This window comes from Dendropsophus ebraccatus, chromosome 6, assembly GCF_027789765.1.
Source record: "Dendropsophus ebraccatus isolate aDenEbr1 chromosome 6, aDenEbr1.pat, whole genome shotgun sequence".
Lineage (NCBI taxonomy): Eukaryota > Metazoa > Chordata > Amphibia > Anura > Hylidae > Dendropsophus > Dendropsophus ebraccatus.
Genome location: NC_091459.1, coordinates 67,076,599 through 67,094,931, shown reverse-complemented (window position 1 = coordinate 67,094,931; position 18,333 = coordinate 67,076,599). Strand labels below are relative to the sequence as shown.

Below are 18,333 nucleotides of genomic sequence, written 5' to 3'. Positions count from 1 at the left end.
ACCACCACAAAAAGACTAATACCTCCATACCATTACTAATAACCACTATACAAAGACCAATATCCCCACCACACACTGACACATACAGAGTTAGATACCAATGGTACACAGGGTGTGCACACCATATAAGTGATTACAGTACAGTTACATCCAGTGATTCACAAAGGGTGTCTTCTCTGATTGGAGTCACTCACTTTTACTTTCTTCTCCATTTGGCACGGCCATCATGAACACTTTTCCCAGCGACAACTTGTCTTAGTAGAATCTGCCAGACAAACATTTTAGGCTCTTTGCTTCACCACCATCCTCACCTCTATACAAAGTCCCAATTTGTATTGCCCCACACTGTAACAGTGCCCCACTTTGTGCCCACCTATATATTTAGGCCCAATTTGGCCCCTTAACCCTCAGAGGATCGGGCCAATTTCAATTTTTGCATTTTCGCTTTTTCCTCCTTGGACTTAAAAGGCCATAGCAGTTGCATTTTTTTCACCTAGAAACCCACATGAGCCCTTATTTTTTGCTCCACTAATTGTACTTTGTAATGACGGGCTGAATTTTTTCATAAAGTACACTGCGAAACCAGAAAAAAATTAAATGTGCGGTGAAATTGAAAAAAAAAAGGCATTTTTTTTATTTGGAGAGTTTTTGTTATTACGCCATTCGCCCTGGGGTAAAACTGACTTGTTATGTTCCTCAAGTCGTTATGATTACAACAATATGTAACATGTATAACTTTTATTTAATCTGATGGCTTTTAAAAAATTCAAACCATTGTTAACAAATATATGTATATATGTTCCTTAAAATAGCTCTATTACCATGCTTATAGCGCTTTTATCCTTTGGTCTATGGGGCTGTGTGAAGTGTCATTTTTTGCGCCATGATCTGTAATTTCTATTGGTACCTTGATTGCACATATGCAACTTTTTGATCGCTTTTTTATTACAATTTTTCTGGATTTGATGCGACCAAAAATGCGCAATTTTGCACTTTGGGAATTTTTTTGGCTTATGCTGTTTACCGTGTGAGATCAGGAATGTGATAAATTAATATTTATTTATTTTTATTTATAATATGGGAAAAGGGGGGGTGATTCAAACTTTTATTAGGGGAGGGGGCTTTTTATTACTAATAACACTTTTATTTATTTTTTTTCAGACTTGGGGGACTTCTATTATAAGTACACTGATCTCTCATTGAGATCTATGCAGTATAGTTATACTGCATAGATCAATGAGATCGGCACTCAATTGCTTTCGGCTGCCGCAGCCGAAAGCAATCGAGTGCCTAGCCGGGATCAGCGCCATTACGGGACACACCCCGGCCTGTGCCGGACACGGGGATTGCTCCTCCGCGACACTATACCACCAACAAACAGCTGCAAGAAGTATTCAGATGCATCGGTCAACTTTGACAGCTGCATCTGAATACTAATAGCCGTGGTCCCAGGCTACAACCGGCACCCGGGACCGTCGCAGTGCAGAGCGGAGCCGCCGCGAGGCCCCGCTCTTAAGTCCCCTAGGCGACCCAGGACGTATGGGTACTCCAGGGTCTTTTAGGGGTTAAAACAGTACAAAATGCCACTCTATTTAGTAGAAAGGCAGAGGGGTGAGAGCAGATAAATATCTCATGTTCACATCTGCTCCAACATGTCTGGCTTTCTGTTCAAGCATAGGACATTACATTTAATGCCTAGCTCCCTTACAAGCTGGACACCAATGTCCCCATAGACTTTAATGAGGCCTATGTGTTTTCCATTCTAGCATTTTATTGGATCATTTTCCCTATATTGACTGTATTAAAGTGTCAAATAAGGACTTCTGGATCTTTATTTTCAGGGATCAAGCTACAATATTACTGGCCTCCAGTTTGCCTGCACGTATAAGGTAACAGTACGGCCATTCACCCTTCAGGGACCATTGGTTGAAGAGGTGACATTTGTAAAAACATGCAAGTGCAACAACATGAAAGCTAAAAGCCTGAAAGATGCACACTGTCCAAAACAGGGTGAGTGACCTACAAAGTGCAGTCAGGTTACAATACATGGACTGAAAAATATAGACTTATCATTAAACTTAAAAAGTGTTCCACCTAAAATAAAATCATATAAACACACATAGGCAGAATAAAATTTATAAATCCAATATTTAGTTGATTTAAATAAATCTTACCCAGCTGCAGCATGGTGGTTTCTAAATCTATAATTTTTTGTGTAGACAAGCCTATGTTTAACCCTATGTCCCCCACAGCTCCTGTTCTTTTTCTTGCTTCAGAGATGAGCAATTGGTACAGGACCTGCTTGCTAAGCTGAGCAGCCTTCCTAGATTCAGGTCAACCATCTTTCTTTTGGTTGCCCTTTAGCACTTTAATATACTTTGCATTGTGCAAGCTACAAAGTGTTACGGTGGCCATACACCTTCAATAACTGCCAGCTAAATGATTATTTGGTCATCAGTTATCTCCCCATGCACATAAATGTTCAGTCCAGCATCTATGGGGAGGGGCAGCTCTGGTGACAGCATATCGCTCCCAGAACAAAAGGGTCAGGCAACAGAAATCAAGCACGTAGGAGCTTTCTCTCCACCAATATCTTCTGTTGGTGGAGAATTGGGAGGCTGCTATACACCTTCAATAACTGTCAGCCAACATCTCTCCCGTCGTCCTAATACACATGAACATTTGGCACAGGTGAATATTCCTGTGTTCTTTATGCGAAAGAGTAAGCCGCAACCAGAATGTTAGTGGAGAGTCAGTGGAAGCCCCCATACACTTTAATTGCCCCTGACAATAGTATACAGTGGTTAGGAATCTTTATACTGTCGGACGCGTTTGTGTGACTTTATTATAAGGGGTATTGGCAACTGTAATGCCATGAAAAAATACTTTGACACATCATACAGTTGGGTTTTGGATGTTTAGACCTCCATCAATTGCTAGAATGAGCTAGATAAAAACATAAAGACAGGCTCAATAGACTTACTATACACCTCTAATTATGTCTGATTTTCCTAAATGGTTGATGCAAATAACAGTCTGCATCATAAAAGTCATCACCCGTTAGGGTAGCTTCACACGTACCGTATCACAGTGGATTTTCTGCTGCAGATCCACAGCAGATTTGAGTAAATGAATGAACAGCATCCAATCCGCACTATAAAGTCTGCTGCGGATCCGCAGCAGATTTGATGGTGCAGATTTGATGCTGTGTTCTTTCATTTAGTCAAATCTTAGAATTTAGAAAATACACTGCGCTACGGTACCTGTCAAGCTACCCAGTGTCGGACTGGGGTATCTGGGGCCCACCAGAGAAAATGATCCTGGGGGCCCACCAATAAAGGACCACTGAAAAACAACATGTCATTCAGTGTTTGTGCAGGTTTTAAAGCTGGGGGCCCACCGGAGGATCCTCTGGTGCTCTGGTGGGCCAGTCCGACACTGAAGCTACCCTTAGGGTACGTTCACACTTACCGGATCCACAGCAGATTTCATTTAAATAACTGAACACAGCATCAAATTTGCACCATCAAATCTGCTGCGGATCTGCTGCAGATCCTGTAGGTGTGAACGCACCCTTAGAGTATAAATCAAATTTTATTAAACAAACCTCACAATAATAACAGTATATTATTCAGAATGAAAAAAACTCAAAACTTTCAAAACTTGAATTTGCAGCATTAGGAGGTCACATGCACTTAAATTCAAAAACTATTTCAATCCAAAACATCCTAACTGGCCAAGTTACATGTTAACATAGGAACCCTTTTTTGATATCACCTTCACAATTCTTGCATCCATTGAACTTGTGAGTTTTTGGAAAGTTTCTGCTTACATTTCTTGGCATTATATCACAATAGCCTCCCAGAGCTGCTGTTTTGATGTGAACTGCTTCCCACCCTCATAAATCTTTGCTTGATGACACTCCAAAGGTTCTCTATAGGGTGGAGGTCAGGGGAAGATGGTGGCCACACCATGAGTTTCTCTCCTGTTATGCCCATAGCTAGGGCCGTTTTAATACATTGGTGGGCCCAGTGCACAGCCCTCAAGAGTGGGCCCCGCCCTTCCCTTTCGGCACATTGTATAATGTACTGAATTTGCCCCCACACTGTATCAAGAGCCCCCAATACATACAGTAGTTACTGTAACTTATAACACTATTTCCACCATACAGTGATTACATATTACATGAAAACTGCACTAAACAAAACAGAAAGATATCACCAATGATACCATTACATAATACCGCCACATCATGACCCCTAACACTACAACCCTATAACAGAGTGCAGTTACATCCAGTGACTCACCGGGCAGTCTGTCACCTTTTCTTTTTCTCTCCATCCAGCCAGGGCCACCTTGACGTCTTCTCCTGGCTGTGAATCTTCTCTCCAGAATCTGCCATACAAATATTTTAGGCTCCAACACATACAGTAGTTAGGTCCCTTGTACCCCTATACAGTAGTTACACCCCTCTGTACCCCTACATAGTTACACCCCTCTGTGCCTCCATAGTTTTAAGGTGTCCCTGTAGTATATAGACCCTCATGTGCTCCTCCAGTTATATACAGCCCTTCTGTGCGCTCCTCCATTAGTATATAGCCCCCCTGTGCTCTCCCACAATAGTATATAGCCCCCGTGCTCTCCCCCAATAGTATATAGCCCCCCTGTGCTCTCCCCAATAGTATATAGCCCCCCTGTGCTCTCCCCAATAGTATATAGCCCCCCTGTGCTCTCCCCCATAGTATATAGCCCCCCTGTGCTCTCCCCCATAGTATATAGCCCCCTGTGCTGCCCAATAGTATATAGCCCCCTGTGCTGCCCAATAGTATATAGACCCCTATGCTCCCCCATAGTATATAGCTCCCCTGTGCTCCCCCATAGTATATAGCTCCCCTGTGCTCCCCCATAGTATATAGCCCCCTGTGCTCCCCAATAGTATATGCGCTCCCCCTCCCATATAACATTGAAAAAAACAAACACTTTTACTCACCTAGGTCCACGCGTTCCTCTTCTCTTCCCTCTTGTGGCCGCACTTCCTGCGATCACAAGAGGCTGCACCCCCCTTACCCTCGCGACGACGCTCCAGTGACGTCGGGCGCTAGAGGGAGAGTGCGGCCTCTTGTGACCGCAGGAAGTGTGGCCACAAGAGTGACTGACAGGGAGAGAGCCAATGGCTCTCTCTGTCAGTATCGCTGCTGCTGAAGCGCTGCAGCAGCAGCGGGCGGGGGCAGCGGCGGACGGGGGGGCCCTGCAGGGGGCGCCATGGAGGGGTAAGTAGATTACCCATCCATGGCGCTCCCCCCTGACAGGCTGGTGCGACCGCACTGGTCGCACATAGCAACGGCTGGCCTGCTCGGGGGGGCCCCTTTAACCAGTGGGCCCGGTGCACGTGCACCATGTGCCCTCTGGTTAAAGCGGCCCTGCCCATAGCTGCAATGAGGTAAAAGAGGTATTCTTTGCAGCATGAGATGGTACATTGTCTGCATGAAGATGATTTTGCTCCGGAAGGCATGGTTCTTCTTTTTGTACCATGGAAGAAAGTGGTCAGTCAGAAACTCTATATAATTTGCTGAGGTTATTTTCACAGGAATTCTGAAGGGGCCTACCATCTCTTCTCCAATGATTCCATCCCAAAACATGACTCCACCACCTCCTTGCTGGCATTGCAGCCTTGTTGGGTCATGGTGGCCATCCACCTTCCATCCACTACTCCGCCATCTGGACCATCCAGGGTTGCATGACACTCCAGTACACAAGACTGTTTGAAAATTTGTCTTTATGTATTTCTGGGCCCACTGCAACCGTTTCTGCTTGTGAGCACTGGTTAGGGGTGGCCACATAGTAGGTTTATGTACCACAGCAAGTCTTTGAAGGATCCTACACCTTGAGGTTCGCAGGACTGCAGAGGCACCAGCAGCTTCAAATATCTGTTTGCTGATTTTTAATGGCATTTTAGTAGCTGCTCTCTTAATCTGATGAACTTGCCTGGCAGAAATATTCCTCATTCTGCCTTTATCTGCATGAACCGGTTTGTGCTCTGAATCAGCTACAAATCTCTTCACAGTATGATGATCACACATAAGTTTTTGTGAAATATCTAATGTTTTCATACCTTATCCAAGGCATTGTACTATTTGACTTTTTTTGGCAGCAGAAAGGTCCTTTTTCTTTCCCATGTTACTTAAAACCTGTGGCCTGCCCCCAGTGCAGTTACGGGGCAGGGGTGCTCACAGCTGCAGCCCTGGAACTTCTCTCTTGCTCAGCAGCAGCGCATGTGACATCATCGCGCAGCTGGCGAGCAGGAGAGAAGTCCGCTGCAGGCTGTGTGTGTGGAAGCTCACCCCGGCCAACTCGCCCACCCTGGCCAACTCGCCCACCCTACCAAAAAATAAAAATAAAAAATCTGTTCCCTGCGGGTGCCCTTCCCCCTGCCAAATGGACCCCAGGACAGATCTTGGTATCAAAGCAGCTATCTGACTGTACAAGCAGTATGGGGGTGAAAGATTGTGGGTACAGAGTCGCTTTAAGTAGTTTTGGGCTCATCTGGCAAACTAAGTAACAAAGGTATCTGAGATTGATTTCAGTGATCCAAAGAACCCTGAGACACAATACCATCCATGAGTTTTTATGACACCTAAATCTAAAGTGGTGTAGAACCCCTTTTCTGCAGCGAGACAGGGAAAGCAGCGAAGTATGAACAGAAGCTGAGTACTTCTGGCTTATTTCAGTGCTCAGTGGAGGTCTGAACATCCAGATCTCAATCTGTCAAAATCTTTGACATGTCTCTATGAGGTGCCAAAACTGTTGTTAAATGACAGGATCTGCAAAGAATGTGATTACATTGAAATAAAAGGTAAAGAGTGGACACAAGTATATAGTTTTGAGCTGCCTATAAATATCAAGTAATGGTCATATAATTGTATTGTATAGCTTATAAGAACAGCAAAATATTTTTGAAAACATAGCTGTGAAAGAAAGAAAATAAATACAAAGCTTATGAGGACATATTAACAGCAGAGTATTTCTAAGCTCAGTCATAAAACATGCCATTTATCCGCAACTCTAGGGTGCCACCATCTGTCCAGAAATGTGATGCACAGATCAGAAAAACTAAGAGCAGTCTTCCAGAGTGGGAATGGGAAAATTAAAGGAGAATTTTGCTGGCCATTCTTCTCTACCAAAAGCTGTCTATTCAGCTGGGCAGAGATGTCACAATCTGCTGCATTTTACAATACACTAACACTTCCAGCCGTAAGTATAATGTGATTTTAGAACTGAATAAATGGCTCAAATAACATTGCACTCACATGTATTCTTGTCAATATTTTGCAACAGTATTTAAAAGCAGGACTGGACCCTAGACAATACAAACAGAATATATAGAACAATTTCTACATCTTTCATGTTTTTGACCCACTCATGACCCACCCATTTTTGGTGCAGACCTCAATTAAAGTGGTATTCTCCTCACAGTAACTTACAGTGTAGATAAACATGTAGGATTCGTCAAGTTAATATATTTTTTTGCAAATACATTCCATTAGCAAACTTACCTCCTTCTCCTGATATGCTGCTCTTTCCCTCCCATTGTTGACATCTTTTTGTCCAGGTTACTATTCTCCTCTAAAAACAGTGGTTTGGCTGGAGTGTATATAGTTATAATGTAGATGTATATAGAAGATTTATCAAACATGGTGTAAAGTGAAACTGGCTCAGTTGCCCCTAGCAACCAATCAGATTCCACCTTTCATTTTCCAAAGAGTCTGTGAGGAATGAATGGTGAAATCTGATTGATTGCTAGGGGCAACTGAGCCAGTTTCACTTTACACCATGTTTGATAAATCTCCCCCATAGTGTATATATACTGTACAATATATGTAAACATATAAATTATATCTATATACCAGCCAGACCAGTGATTTTAGAGCAGAGAGGTGGTTGGTATCCTAGACAATGAGCTTTCAGCAATGGTAGTAAAAAGCTGCATATCAGAAGGAGGCAAATTTGCCAAATGAATGTAATTGCAAAAATATATAACTTGACGAGCCCTACAAAATTACTATATTGGTTGAGATGGGAATAGCTCCTTAAAGTATACCTGTCATAAAAAAAGCAACCTTTTGACATGTGACAGGGACATGTGAAAAGTTTTTAATCTTGGGGGTCTCAGGCGAATGAGTGGGGAGATACCCTTGGGTGCCAGCTGCACTTCCATGCTGTCAATTATCTCCATCCAGGCAACCTAAAGGATTTATAATTGAGCTGCCTAAACAGAAATCGCTGTGAGCTACAGAATTAAATGCGCTACTGTGTGCTTCTCCCAACTCTTTCTTCCAATCAAAGGGACTTAAAGGGGTACTCAGGTGCTGATAAAAAAAACAAAAAAAAAAAACACTCAAACAGTTTTTACATTTACCATCCCTCCTGAGTCTGTCTCCGTTTGAATTTCTTGCTGTTTGCAGGTCACTGAACCTCCAGTTGGCGGATTAATTTTTTCTTCACTTCCTGGTTTGGGCTTTCCCATGATGCACTTTGTCTCCTGCGATGTCTGACTCTGTAAAACTGTTAGATGGCTTACATCTTGCTCAGCCAATCAGAGCTGAGCAACCTGAGTCATCTGACAAAGGGAGACTGACTTAACAGGGCTTAGACCCGCCTCCCTCTTGATGATGACATTGGCACAAAATGGCTTCCTGGGGACAACAGTCATTAGGTAAGAATGAGTTTACTTCACTTCCTGGTGGGGGGTTGAAGGGGGAAAAGATAGGGGAGGAGGGCAGATAGGTGATTGAAGCATATTACAAAGTTATATAACTTTGTAATGTGTTTCAATTAATGGGAGAAAGCTTTTCTCTGGAGTACCCCTTTAAGTAGACACCAACCAATCAAAACTTGTTACCCTGTGACGTGAATTTTTTTTATTTTTATTTTTTTTATGACAGTGGCCATTTAATTCCCCTCATTGTGAAATTTACACATAAAGTATGCTGTCAGGCATCCACTAGGTTTAATCACAGTCACCTGATCTGTCCCATTAGTACTGGCAGTAAAATGTCTATAAAGAGAAAGTTCTATGGCTCATTAACCCTTTCCCGCATGAGGACGTAACTGTACGTCCTCGCGCGGGTGCAGGCGTTCAGAGCGGGGCCACGCGGCGACCCCGCTCTGAACCGCGGCGGTCCTGGGTGCCGCTTGTATGCTGCAGAGATCTCTATGAGAGATCAGTGCACTTATACTAGAAGTCCCCCAGGGGGCCTCTAGTATAAGAGTAAAAGTAAAAAAAAAGTGTTGTCAATAAAAAGCCCCCTCCCCTAATAAAAGTTTGAATCCTCCCCCCTTTTCCCAGGTTATAAATAAAAGTAAATAAATAAATAAACATGTTTGCTATCGCCGCGTGCGTAATCGCCCGAACTATTAATTAATCACATTCTTGATCTCGTACGGTAAACGGCGCCAGCGCAAAAAAATCCCAAAGTGCAAAATTGCGCAATTTTGGTCGCATCAAATCCAGAAAAAATGTAATAAAAAGCGATCAAAAAGTTGTATATGTGCAATCAAGGTACCGATAGAAAGACCACATCATGGCGCAAAAAATGACACCTCACACATCCCCATAGACCAAAGGATAAAAGCGCTATAAGCCTGGGAATGGAACGATTTTAAGGAACGTATATTTGTTAACAATGGTTTGAATTTTGTCATAGGCCATCAGATACAATATAAGTTATACATGTTGTATATCGTTTTAATCGTAACTACTTGAGGAACATGCATAACAAGTCAGTTTTACCCCAGGGCGAATGGCGTAAAAACACATTTCCCCCAAATAAAAGAAATGCATTTTTTTTTTCAATTTCACCACACTTTGAATTTTTTTCTGGTTTCATAGTGTACTTTATGCAAAAATTCAGCCTGTCATTGCAAAGTACAATTAGTGATGCAAAAAATAAGGGCTCATGTGGGTCTCTAGGTGGAAAAATGCAAGTGCTATGGCCTTTTAAGCACAAGGAGGAAAAAACGAAAATTAGCCTGGTCCCGAAGGGGTTAAAAAGGGACAAGAATTAAATCCAATATTAAAAAGGCTGCATCTTCACATATACATTCATTTTATAGTTTTTCACTTATTTTTGTGGGAGCCAGATGTTTGCTGAAAACCTAATTTTTTAAAAACATTTTTATAGCAGTTCTGTCATTCTAAATATCTATATTATGTATATAGTATGTGTTAGCAATTGCAGCATGCTGTTGCACTCTTCTGTTTTTGCCTGTACCTTAGCAATTGCAGCGCACACCTGCATAGTGTGAATAGAGGCATTGGTTGTGCTGGCCATTTTTTTGTTTTTGTATAGCACTAAAGTAACAGTGGCAGATCCTTGTTTTTCCACATATGCTCAATCAGATTGTGATCTGAGGACTTTGGGGGCCAAGTCAGCACCTGTACTCTCTTTAGTGTTCCAAAAACCACTTCTAAACCATTTTTACAGTGTAGCAGCTGCTATGGAGACCACTGAGATTACAGAATACTTAAATGGGTCTCCACTCAAACATAACTTTTGATTTGTTGATGCCCATGGTGAGACTAACAGCTCCTTCTATACTTTTTATTATCTATTCAATCTCCTTTCCCAGTTCTCAGCTGTTGCTTTCTGCTGAAGACACAAAAATCTATGTGTTAGCCTTTTTCTCTGTCTCCCCCTCCCTTCTGAGACAGCTGATGTAAACAGGTCCCTGGCAGGCTTTATCTGCAACATTGTAGCTTTTTTGTAATGCGGGGTGTGTTAATCACAGTGAGTTCATCAACAACTTGACCTCAGAATAACCCTCTTAGCAATAAAAAGAAGCTACAATGTTGCAAATAAAGCCAGCCAGGGACTTGTTTACATCAGCTGTCTCAGAAGGGAGGGGAGAGGATGGGGAGACAGAAAGAAAATCTCACACACAGATCTTTGTGCCTTTAGCAGAAAGCAACAGTTCAGAACTGGAGGAAGGAGACTGAATAAATATTAACAGGTATGGAATGAATTGTTAGTCTCACCATGGGCAGCAACATATCAAAATGTTTAAAGTGTCACTGTCGTGAAATTTTTTTTTTGCAGAAATCAATAGTCCAGGCGATTTTAAGAAACTTTGTAATTGGGTTTATTATCCGAAAAATGCATTTTTATCATGAAAAACCAGTTTGAAGCTCTCCCCCCTGTCTTCATTGTTCTCCTATGGAGAGAGCTAAACAAAAGACCAAAACAGGACAACAAAGAGTTAATCTACAAATCCCTCATGGGATATCTCCTGTGACCATCACCAGTGACCTGTCTGAGCCCAGATTACAGCTGTCACCCAGCTCCGTGCCTGTAATCCTCTGTTATCTGCTTTCTGCTGCCGGCTAACTCCCTCCTTCCTTCTCCCCCCTCCCCTCTCCCTAGAACAGACAGGGTACGTCTCCTGCAACAAGTCACAATTTTCAGATTTTTCAGAGTGGATGAAAAAGAGGAAGGAGGGGGGGACCTGGGAAAAGGCTTTTTACATGCAGATAATGGCAGATTTGGCTAATAAACCCAATTACAAAGTTTCTTAAAATCGCCTGGACTATTGATTTCTGCAAAAAAAAAAAAATACGACAGTGACTCTTTAAGTGAAATACTTTAACATGAAGGGGTATTCTTGCTCTGCAACAATGTTTAGGTAGGTAGGATATCAAAGTATCAAACACCCTCATGAATGCCAAGACCCAAGGATTCCCAGCAAAACATGCTCAGGGTATCATATTGCCTCAGCTTCCTTTTTTTCCATGGTGCATCCTGATGCCCTCTCTTCCCCAGGTAAATGAAATGATGTAAAAGAAAACATAAATTATCAGATCAGACCACCTTCCTCCTTTTATTGCATGGTTAAAGAGTATGTACCACCAGGTACATCCTCTTTAATATGACCCACGGATAGAACGGCATCGTCGCGAGGAAGCCGGTTTAGCGGTCCGTTTTTTGAAGTGCGGCGCCATTCTATCCAGAATCAATGGAGCCATGTCATAGAGGGGCAGGGAATTCCTCCCACTGGGGGCAGGCCGGCCCGCCTCCTGTGCTTCAGCCCAGGCCTGGTACCCGTGGATAGAACGACGCCGTACACGGGAACCGGGCTGCGGTTCAAAAAAACGAACCGTGGCACTGGCTTCCTCGTGAATGGGTCAGAATAAAGAGGATGTACCTGATGGTACATCCTCCTTAAGTTCTGATGCTCATGTGTTCAATGTATATGCTCATGGGTTTATGTGTCCTTATGCCTTACAATACAATGTTCATACTATGTGTGTTGTAGACTCATAATTTTGTGATCATTGATGACCTCAAGCCCTCAACGTTTTACCACTTTAAAGTCCAAACAGTCGGCCTCAATATTTCATCAACAGAGCAAATCTTCCTAACTCCTGCATTGGGACTGTAAGGTGAGTGAGGCATTTTGGTTTCATGATGTAGAAATATGTATGGAAAGGATATTCAAAGATGGAGTTCTATTTACATGAGAAAGTGTCATATGACTTATTTTCAGGGCTGGGTCCTCTTGCACTCCCTGTGGCTCAGAGAGAGCTGAACCCATGTGAACATACCCTTGGGGTGTTTTCAGGGATAGGGTTTTGGGGTTACTTTTCAGGGTGGGTGCTCATCAAGGAGGGAGGTGAGAGGTATAGTGTCAGTCTGAGCGACCACATTGACTCCCTCTGTATAGCACCTCCCGGAACACTTCCACCTTGATGACAAACTTTATGTGTGACCTTCTATTCATATAATTAAAATGTCTTAGTGGTGACATTAGTAACTGCAGCATTTAAAGTGTCACTGTCTTTAATTTTTAATTTATTTATTTTTTTTTGCAGAAATCTATAGTACAGGCGCTTATAAGAAACTTTGTGATTGGGTTTATTAGCCGAAAAATGCATTTTGGGGCTCGGTTCACACGTTGTAACTGTGCGGCTGTATTTGCGGCTGTAATTGTGCGGCGGTATTTTTGGTGGTTCATGCGTACGCTGGAAAGTATAGGATATGCGGCTGCACAGTGCACACTATGTCTGAATCTACGGCCCTATCGTAAACGGACCCGTAAAAAATGAACAAGACCATTGTTTGCGGCTGGACATGCGGCCGAGGATTGACAGGCGGTCCGTACGGAGTACTTCAAAAATAGCCGGCAATGATGCCGAATGCCGATGCCTCTAATAGTTAAAGAGGTTTTCCAGGATTTTAATGTTTTTTCAAAAATCATCTAGCATTATTGCCTAAGTCAAGACAAACCTCCCCATATACATTTTTCTTCTCTATCAGCCTCTATTGAGATGAAAAAGCTCTTTTTATATCTTGTATTGTTTGTTTACAAGCTGCTCTGTCTGTTTACATATGCAGCACACCCAGTGGCCAGAGTTGGAATTGCAGTGTATAACAAGCTAATCAAATACCACATGAGCTGCAGCCGCAGGCCAGGTTCACACTATGTAAAAACAACGTCCGTATTTCATAACAATGGCCGTAGTTGTTATGAAATGCGACCGTTGTTTTTACATAGTGTGAACCTGGCCTAGGCATAGAATTAGATCTATTTCTTTTTTTGGACTATTTTCCTCCTGCTTCCACAGCTTCTGCCTATGGTGCAATGGTAAGTGTCAGGATTACTGTGCTCACTGAAGGGTTCGGGTCTGGTGACAGAGTTTTTTATTTTTTTCCCCCGTCTTAGGGCCCATTAACACAGAGTAAGAACGGCAGAATTGTCCTCCGCAGAATGCCGCCAGCCTCTGTGTCATAATGACGCTCTATGGGAGGCGCGCGCGGCTCCTCTCCCTGCGCTGAAGAATGAACATGTTCATTTTTCAGCGCCAAGAAATGCACGGCGCACCTCCCATAGAGTGTCATTATGACACGGAGGCTGGCGGCATTCTGCGGAGGACAATTCTGCCGTTCTTACTCCAATGATGGCTTGTGCTAAGCATTATGGGGATTGTATTTCCTCTGCAAAGAACAAACACTGAGGTATTATACAAACAAGATGAATTTACAAAGAAAATAAAGCTCCACTGACAATACCTATTGACTCTATCTATTTGCCACAATATAATAATAATAATAATAATAATTTTATTATTATTATTATTTTGTGGCAAATAGATTTGGTTTTATTATTTTGGTTAGGTAATACATGTATACAGATATCCAGGGCAGTTTTAGAAGGTATAGAGTCAATAGGTATTGTCAGTAGAGCATTATTTTCTTTGAAAATTCATCTTGTTTGTATAATACCCTGAGTGTTTCTTGTTTGTAGAGGAAATACAATCCCCATAATACTTAGCACAAGCCATCACTGGAAAATAAGATGGAAAAAAAAAATCAAACTCAGGTTCTGAACCCTGATCAGTGAGCTTGGTAATCCTGACACTTACCATTGCTCCACAGGCAGAGGCTAGAGAAGTTGGAGGAAAATAGACCATACCAGTGTTCTGCCACACAGAGATCCTCTCCACCCCTGTCCCGACCTCCTCTCCACACAGACATAGGAGGACACCAGCAGCAGCAGCTCTATCTATAGGTAGGTTCACACTGACATCACATGAGTCCTGTGTGTGGAGGGGGGAGGGGGGGGCTTAGGACGGGGTGGAGATGATTTCTGTGTTGTGACAGAGAGAACTATCAGATCGGCAGCAGCACAGACACACACAGCATCTCCCTCTCAGAGTGACTCTCACTGCTCCTGGTCAGGAAGGGAAGCAGCCTGCTGCAGCATTGTGTGATTCACTCTGGGGACGGAGAGACACTGTAGAAGTCTGTGCTGCTGCCGAGAGCCAATCAGAAAGCATCAACACCTGAGTCCCTCCCCCTCTCCACACACAGGACTCAGCAGCATCCAGCTCTATCAGAGGACACATGCAGACACAGGAGTGAAGTCACCGAACCGGAAACACTGTGTTTCTGGTCCGGGATGTGACAGGAAGTCAGAAGCTCAGGAGCAGGCAACTCACGTGACCAGCTGGGGGATCTCCTAGAGCTGACAAGTAATGTTAGGGAAGTATATTAGAAAAGGGTTAACCTTGGTTAACCCTTTCCTAATACCAAAAATCAATTTTTCCTGGAAAACCCCTTTAATATATTAAATTAATCAAACACATTTTCTTTGTAATCAAGACACTTTCGTTGGTCAATAATTTATTTCTAACGAATCCATCATTTTGCAATTAAATATACTGTTAAAAAAAATAGATATATAAATGAATGTATATTTATTTATTTTTTTACAGTATATTGAATTGCACAATGATGGATTCGTTAGAATTAAATTATTGACCAACAAAACTGAATTTATTTCCACGAAAATGTGTTTTATTCATTAAATATTAATTAGTACAGGAAGTTCCATAAGCCGTTAATTCATATTGCCGGCAATAGAGCATTCTGTACTAATCATCACTTTACTTTAATGAAAACATCAAATGTTTCTTCTAATTATGTTATGACAATAGCATTATTAGAAGAAACATTTAGAATTATATGTGCGCTCAGCTGATTGGCTGTTCGGCTGAGCGCACATATAATGAGCCGGTCCGCAGTACAGTGACTTCATTGTGCTGCGGACCAGCGAAGAGGACACATCGGGGCGAGTATAGAGCTCTCCACACCCCCTCCCCAGCACTGCACCCCTCCCAGCAAGGAAGGGGGGTCACTTAACCCCTTCCTTGCTGGGATGGGTGCAGTCTGACATCAGTCTGGCCCCCAAGGCGTTAAGGGGGATGCAATACATCCTCCCTTAACCCCTTGGGGGTTAGACTGTAAGCAGCGATCTGTAAAGATGCTGCATACTGTAAGGAGCACAACACCGCTCACAATGATGGGTGTTGTGCTCCTGTTTGTGTGTTTTTTGTGTGTTTCTCCCTTTTTGTTTTTCAGATATCGGTATCCTGGGGATTACGTCGGATTCCATGGACTACGTCGATGACCGGCGGTTGTTCTTTGAATTTTTTTAATAAAATGGTCAATGAGGGGTGTGGGGGTGTTTTTATTTGAATAAAAAATATTTTTAACTTGTGTCTTGTCTTTATTTCTTTACTTTATAGACTTAGTAGTGGAAGCCGTCTAATAGACGGAATCCATTACTAAGTTGGGGCCTAGTGTTAGCCGGTATAAAATGGCTAACACTAACCCCCTATTATTACCCCAGTACCCAATGCCACCAGGGGTACTGGGAAGAGCCGGGTGCCAGTGGTCCCGGAGCGTCAATATTGGCGCTCCTGGACCGGGCGGCAGCAGGCTGGTAAGATTTAGGCTGGGGAGGGCCTAAAACAATGGCTCTTCCCACCCTGGTGTTACCAGGCTGCTGTCGTTTGGTTTTTAACCCGGCTGGTTATAAAAATAGGGGGGACCCTATGCGTTTTTTTTTTAAAATAAATAAAAAAAAAAACGCATAGGGTCCCCCCTATTTTTATAACCAGCCGGGTTAAAAACCAAACGACAGCAGCCTGGTAACACCAGGGTGGGAAGAGCCATTGTTTTAGGCCCTCCCCAGCCTAAATCTTACCAGCCTGCTGCCGCCCGGTCCAGGAGCGCCAATTTAGACGCTCCGGGACCACTGGCACCCGGCTCTTCCCAGTACCCCTGGTGGCATTGGGTACTGGGGTAATAATAGGGGGTTAGTGTTAGCCATTTTATACCGGCTAACACTAGGCCCCAACTTAGTAATGGATTCCGTCTATTAGACGGCTTCCACTACTAAGTCTATAAAGTAAAGAAATAAAGACAAGACACAAGTTAAAAATATTTTTTATTCAAATAAAAACACCCCCACACCCCTCATTGACCATTTTATTAAAAAAATTCTAAGAACAACCGCCGGTCATCGACGTAGTCCATGGAATCCGACGTAATCCCCAGGATACCGATATCTGAAAAACAAAAGGGAGAAACACACAAAAAACACACAAACAGGAGCACAACACCCATCATTGTGAGCGGTGTTGTGCTCCTTACAGTATGCAGCATCTTTACAGATCGCTGCTTACAGTCTGACCCCCAAGGGGTTAAGGGAGGATGTATTGCATCCCCCTTAACCCCTTGGGGGCCAGACTGATGTCAGACTGCACCCATCCCAGCAAGGAAGGGGTTAAGTTCCTTGCTGGGAGGGGTGCAGTGCTGGGGAGGGGGTGTGGAGAGCTCTATACTCACCCCGATGTGTCCTCTTCGCTGGTCCGCAGCACAATGAAGTCAGTGTGCTGCGGACCGGCTCATTATATGTGCGCTGAGCCGATCAGCCAATCAGCTGAGCGCACATATAATTCTAAATGTTTCTTCTAATAATGCTATTGTGATAACATAATTAGAAGAAACACTTGATGTTTTCATTAAAGTAAAGTGATGATTAGTACAGAATGCTCTATTGCCGGCATATGAATTAACGGCTTATAGAGCTTCCTGTACTAATTAATATTTAATGAATAAAACACATTTTCGTGGAAATAAATTCAGTTTCGTTGGTCAATAATTTAATTCTAACGAATCCATCATTGTGCAATTAAATATACTGTCAAAAAATAAATATATATATATAAATATACATTTATTTATATATATATTTATTTTAACAGTATATTTAATTGCAAAATGATGGAATCGTTTACATTTAATTATTGAACAATAAAAGGGACTTTATTAGACAGAAAATGTGTTTTATTATTTATTATTTATTATTTATCTATTTATTATTTATCTATATTCATTTTCATTTTGGTTCATGTATTTGGCACGTAGTTTACACCTTTATATATTTGTATTGATCAGCTATGGCGATATACAGACATCTGTTACTAATTGGGGTCTGGTGGTGCCTGCGCATGCGTAATTATCTATATACAGTGGATTAATGAATTCCATTCTTATATGATATTAGTTATGCCTTCCATCTATTCTCATTGGCCTTTTCTTGATTATTCCAATACGTATCTATATTCATTCATGTTCTCTTCGGTCACGTGCCCGCATTCGGTCATGTGACCGAAGTTCATGGATACCACTCTAGGCTGTGTGTGACGCATTCTGCCGCATGACCGGTATTTGGGTCAGGTGTCTCCTTTGGTCACGTGATCGCTTGTTGCGGTCATGTGATCGGGATCTGCCGGCGCCACTTCCGGTTGCGTGTGACGTCTGGTGTCACGTGATCAGCACGTACTTCCGGTTCTCTCCGTTGTCTGAATCTATGGTCATCATCCTGGTGAGTTATTTCACCTGTTCAGAGGCATTTTGATTGGTTATATCTAATATAAAAGAATGTGGTTTGATCCTCATTACTCATATCCCTTGACAAAGCGAGCCACGC

The 18,333-nt window shown here is 42.6% G+C and overlaps 1 protein-coding gene across 1 annotated transcript in view; it reads left to right on the top strand.

Moving 5' to 3' along the window:
- LOC138795213 (anosmin-1-like) overlaps nucleotides 1-12,435 on the top strand; it is a 35,681-nt gene extending 23,246 nt beyond the window's left edge. Inside the window, exons 10-12 of the mRNA XM_069974210.1 lie at nucleotides 1,842-2,010; nucleotides 7,067-7,251; nucleotides 12,310-12,435. Coding sequence (XP_069830311.1) covers nucleotides 1,842-2,010; nucleotides 7,067-7,251; nucleotides 12,310-12,435 — 480 coding nt within the window. The remainder of the gene's footprint in view (nucleotides 1-1,841; nucleotides 2,011-7,066; nucleotides 7,252-12,309) is intronic.
- The last annotated feature ends 5,898 nt before the right edge of the window (nucleotides 12,436-18,333 follow it).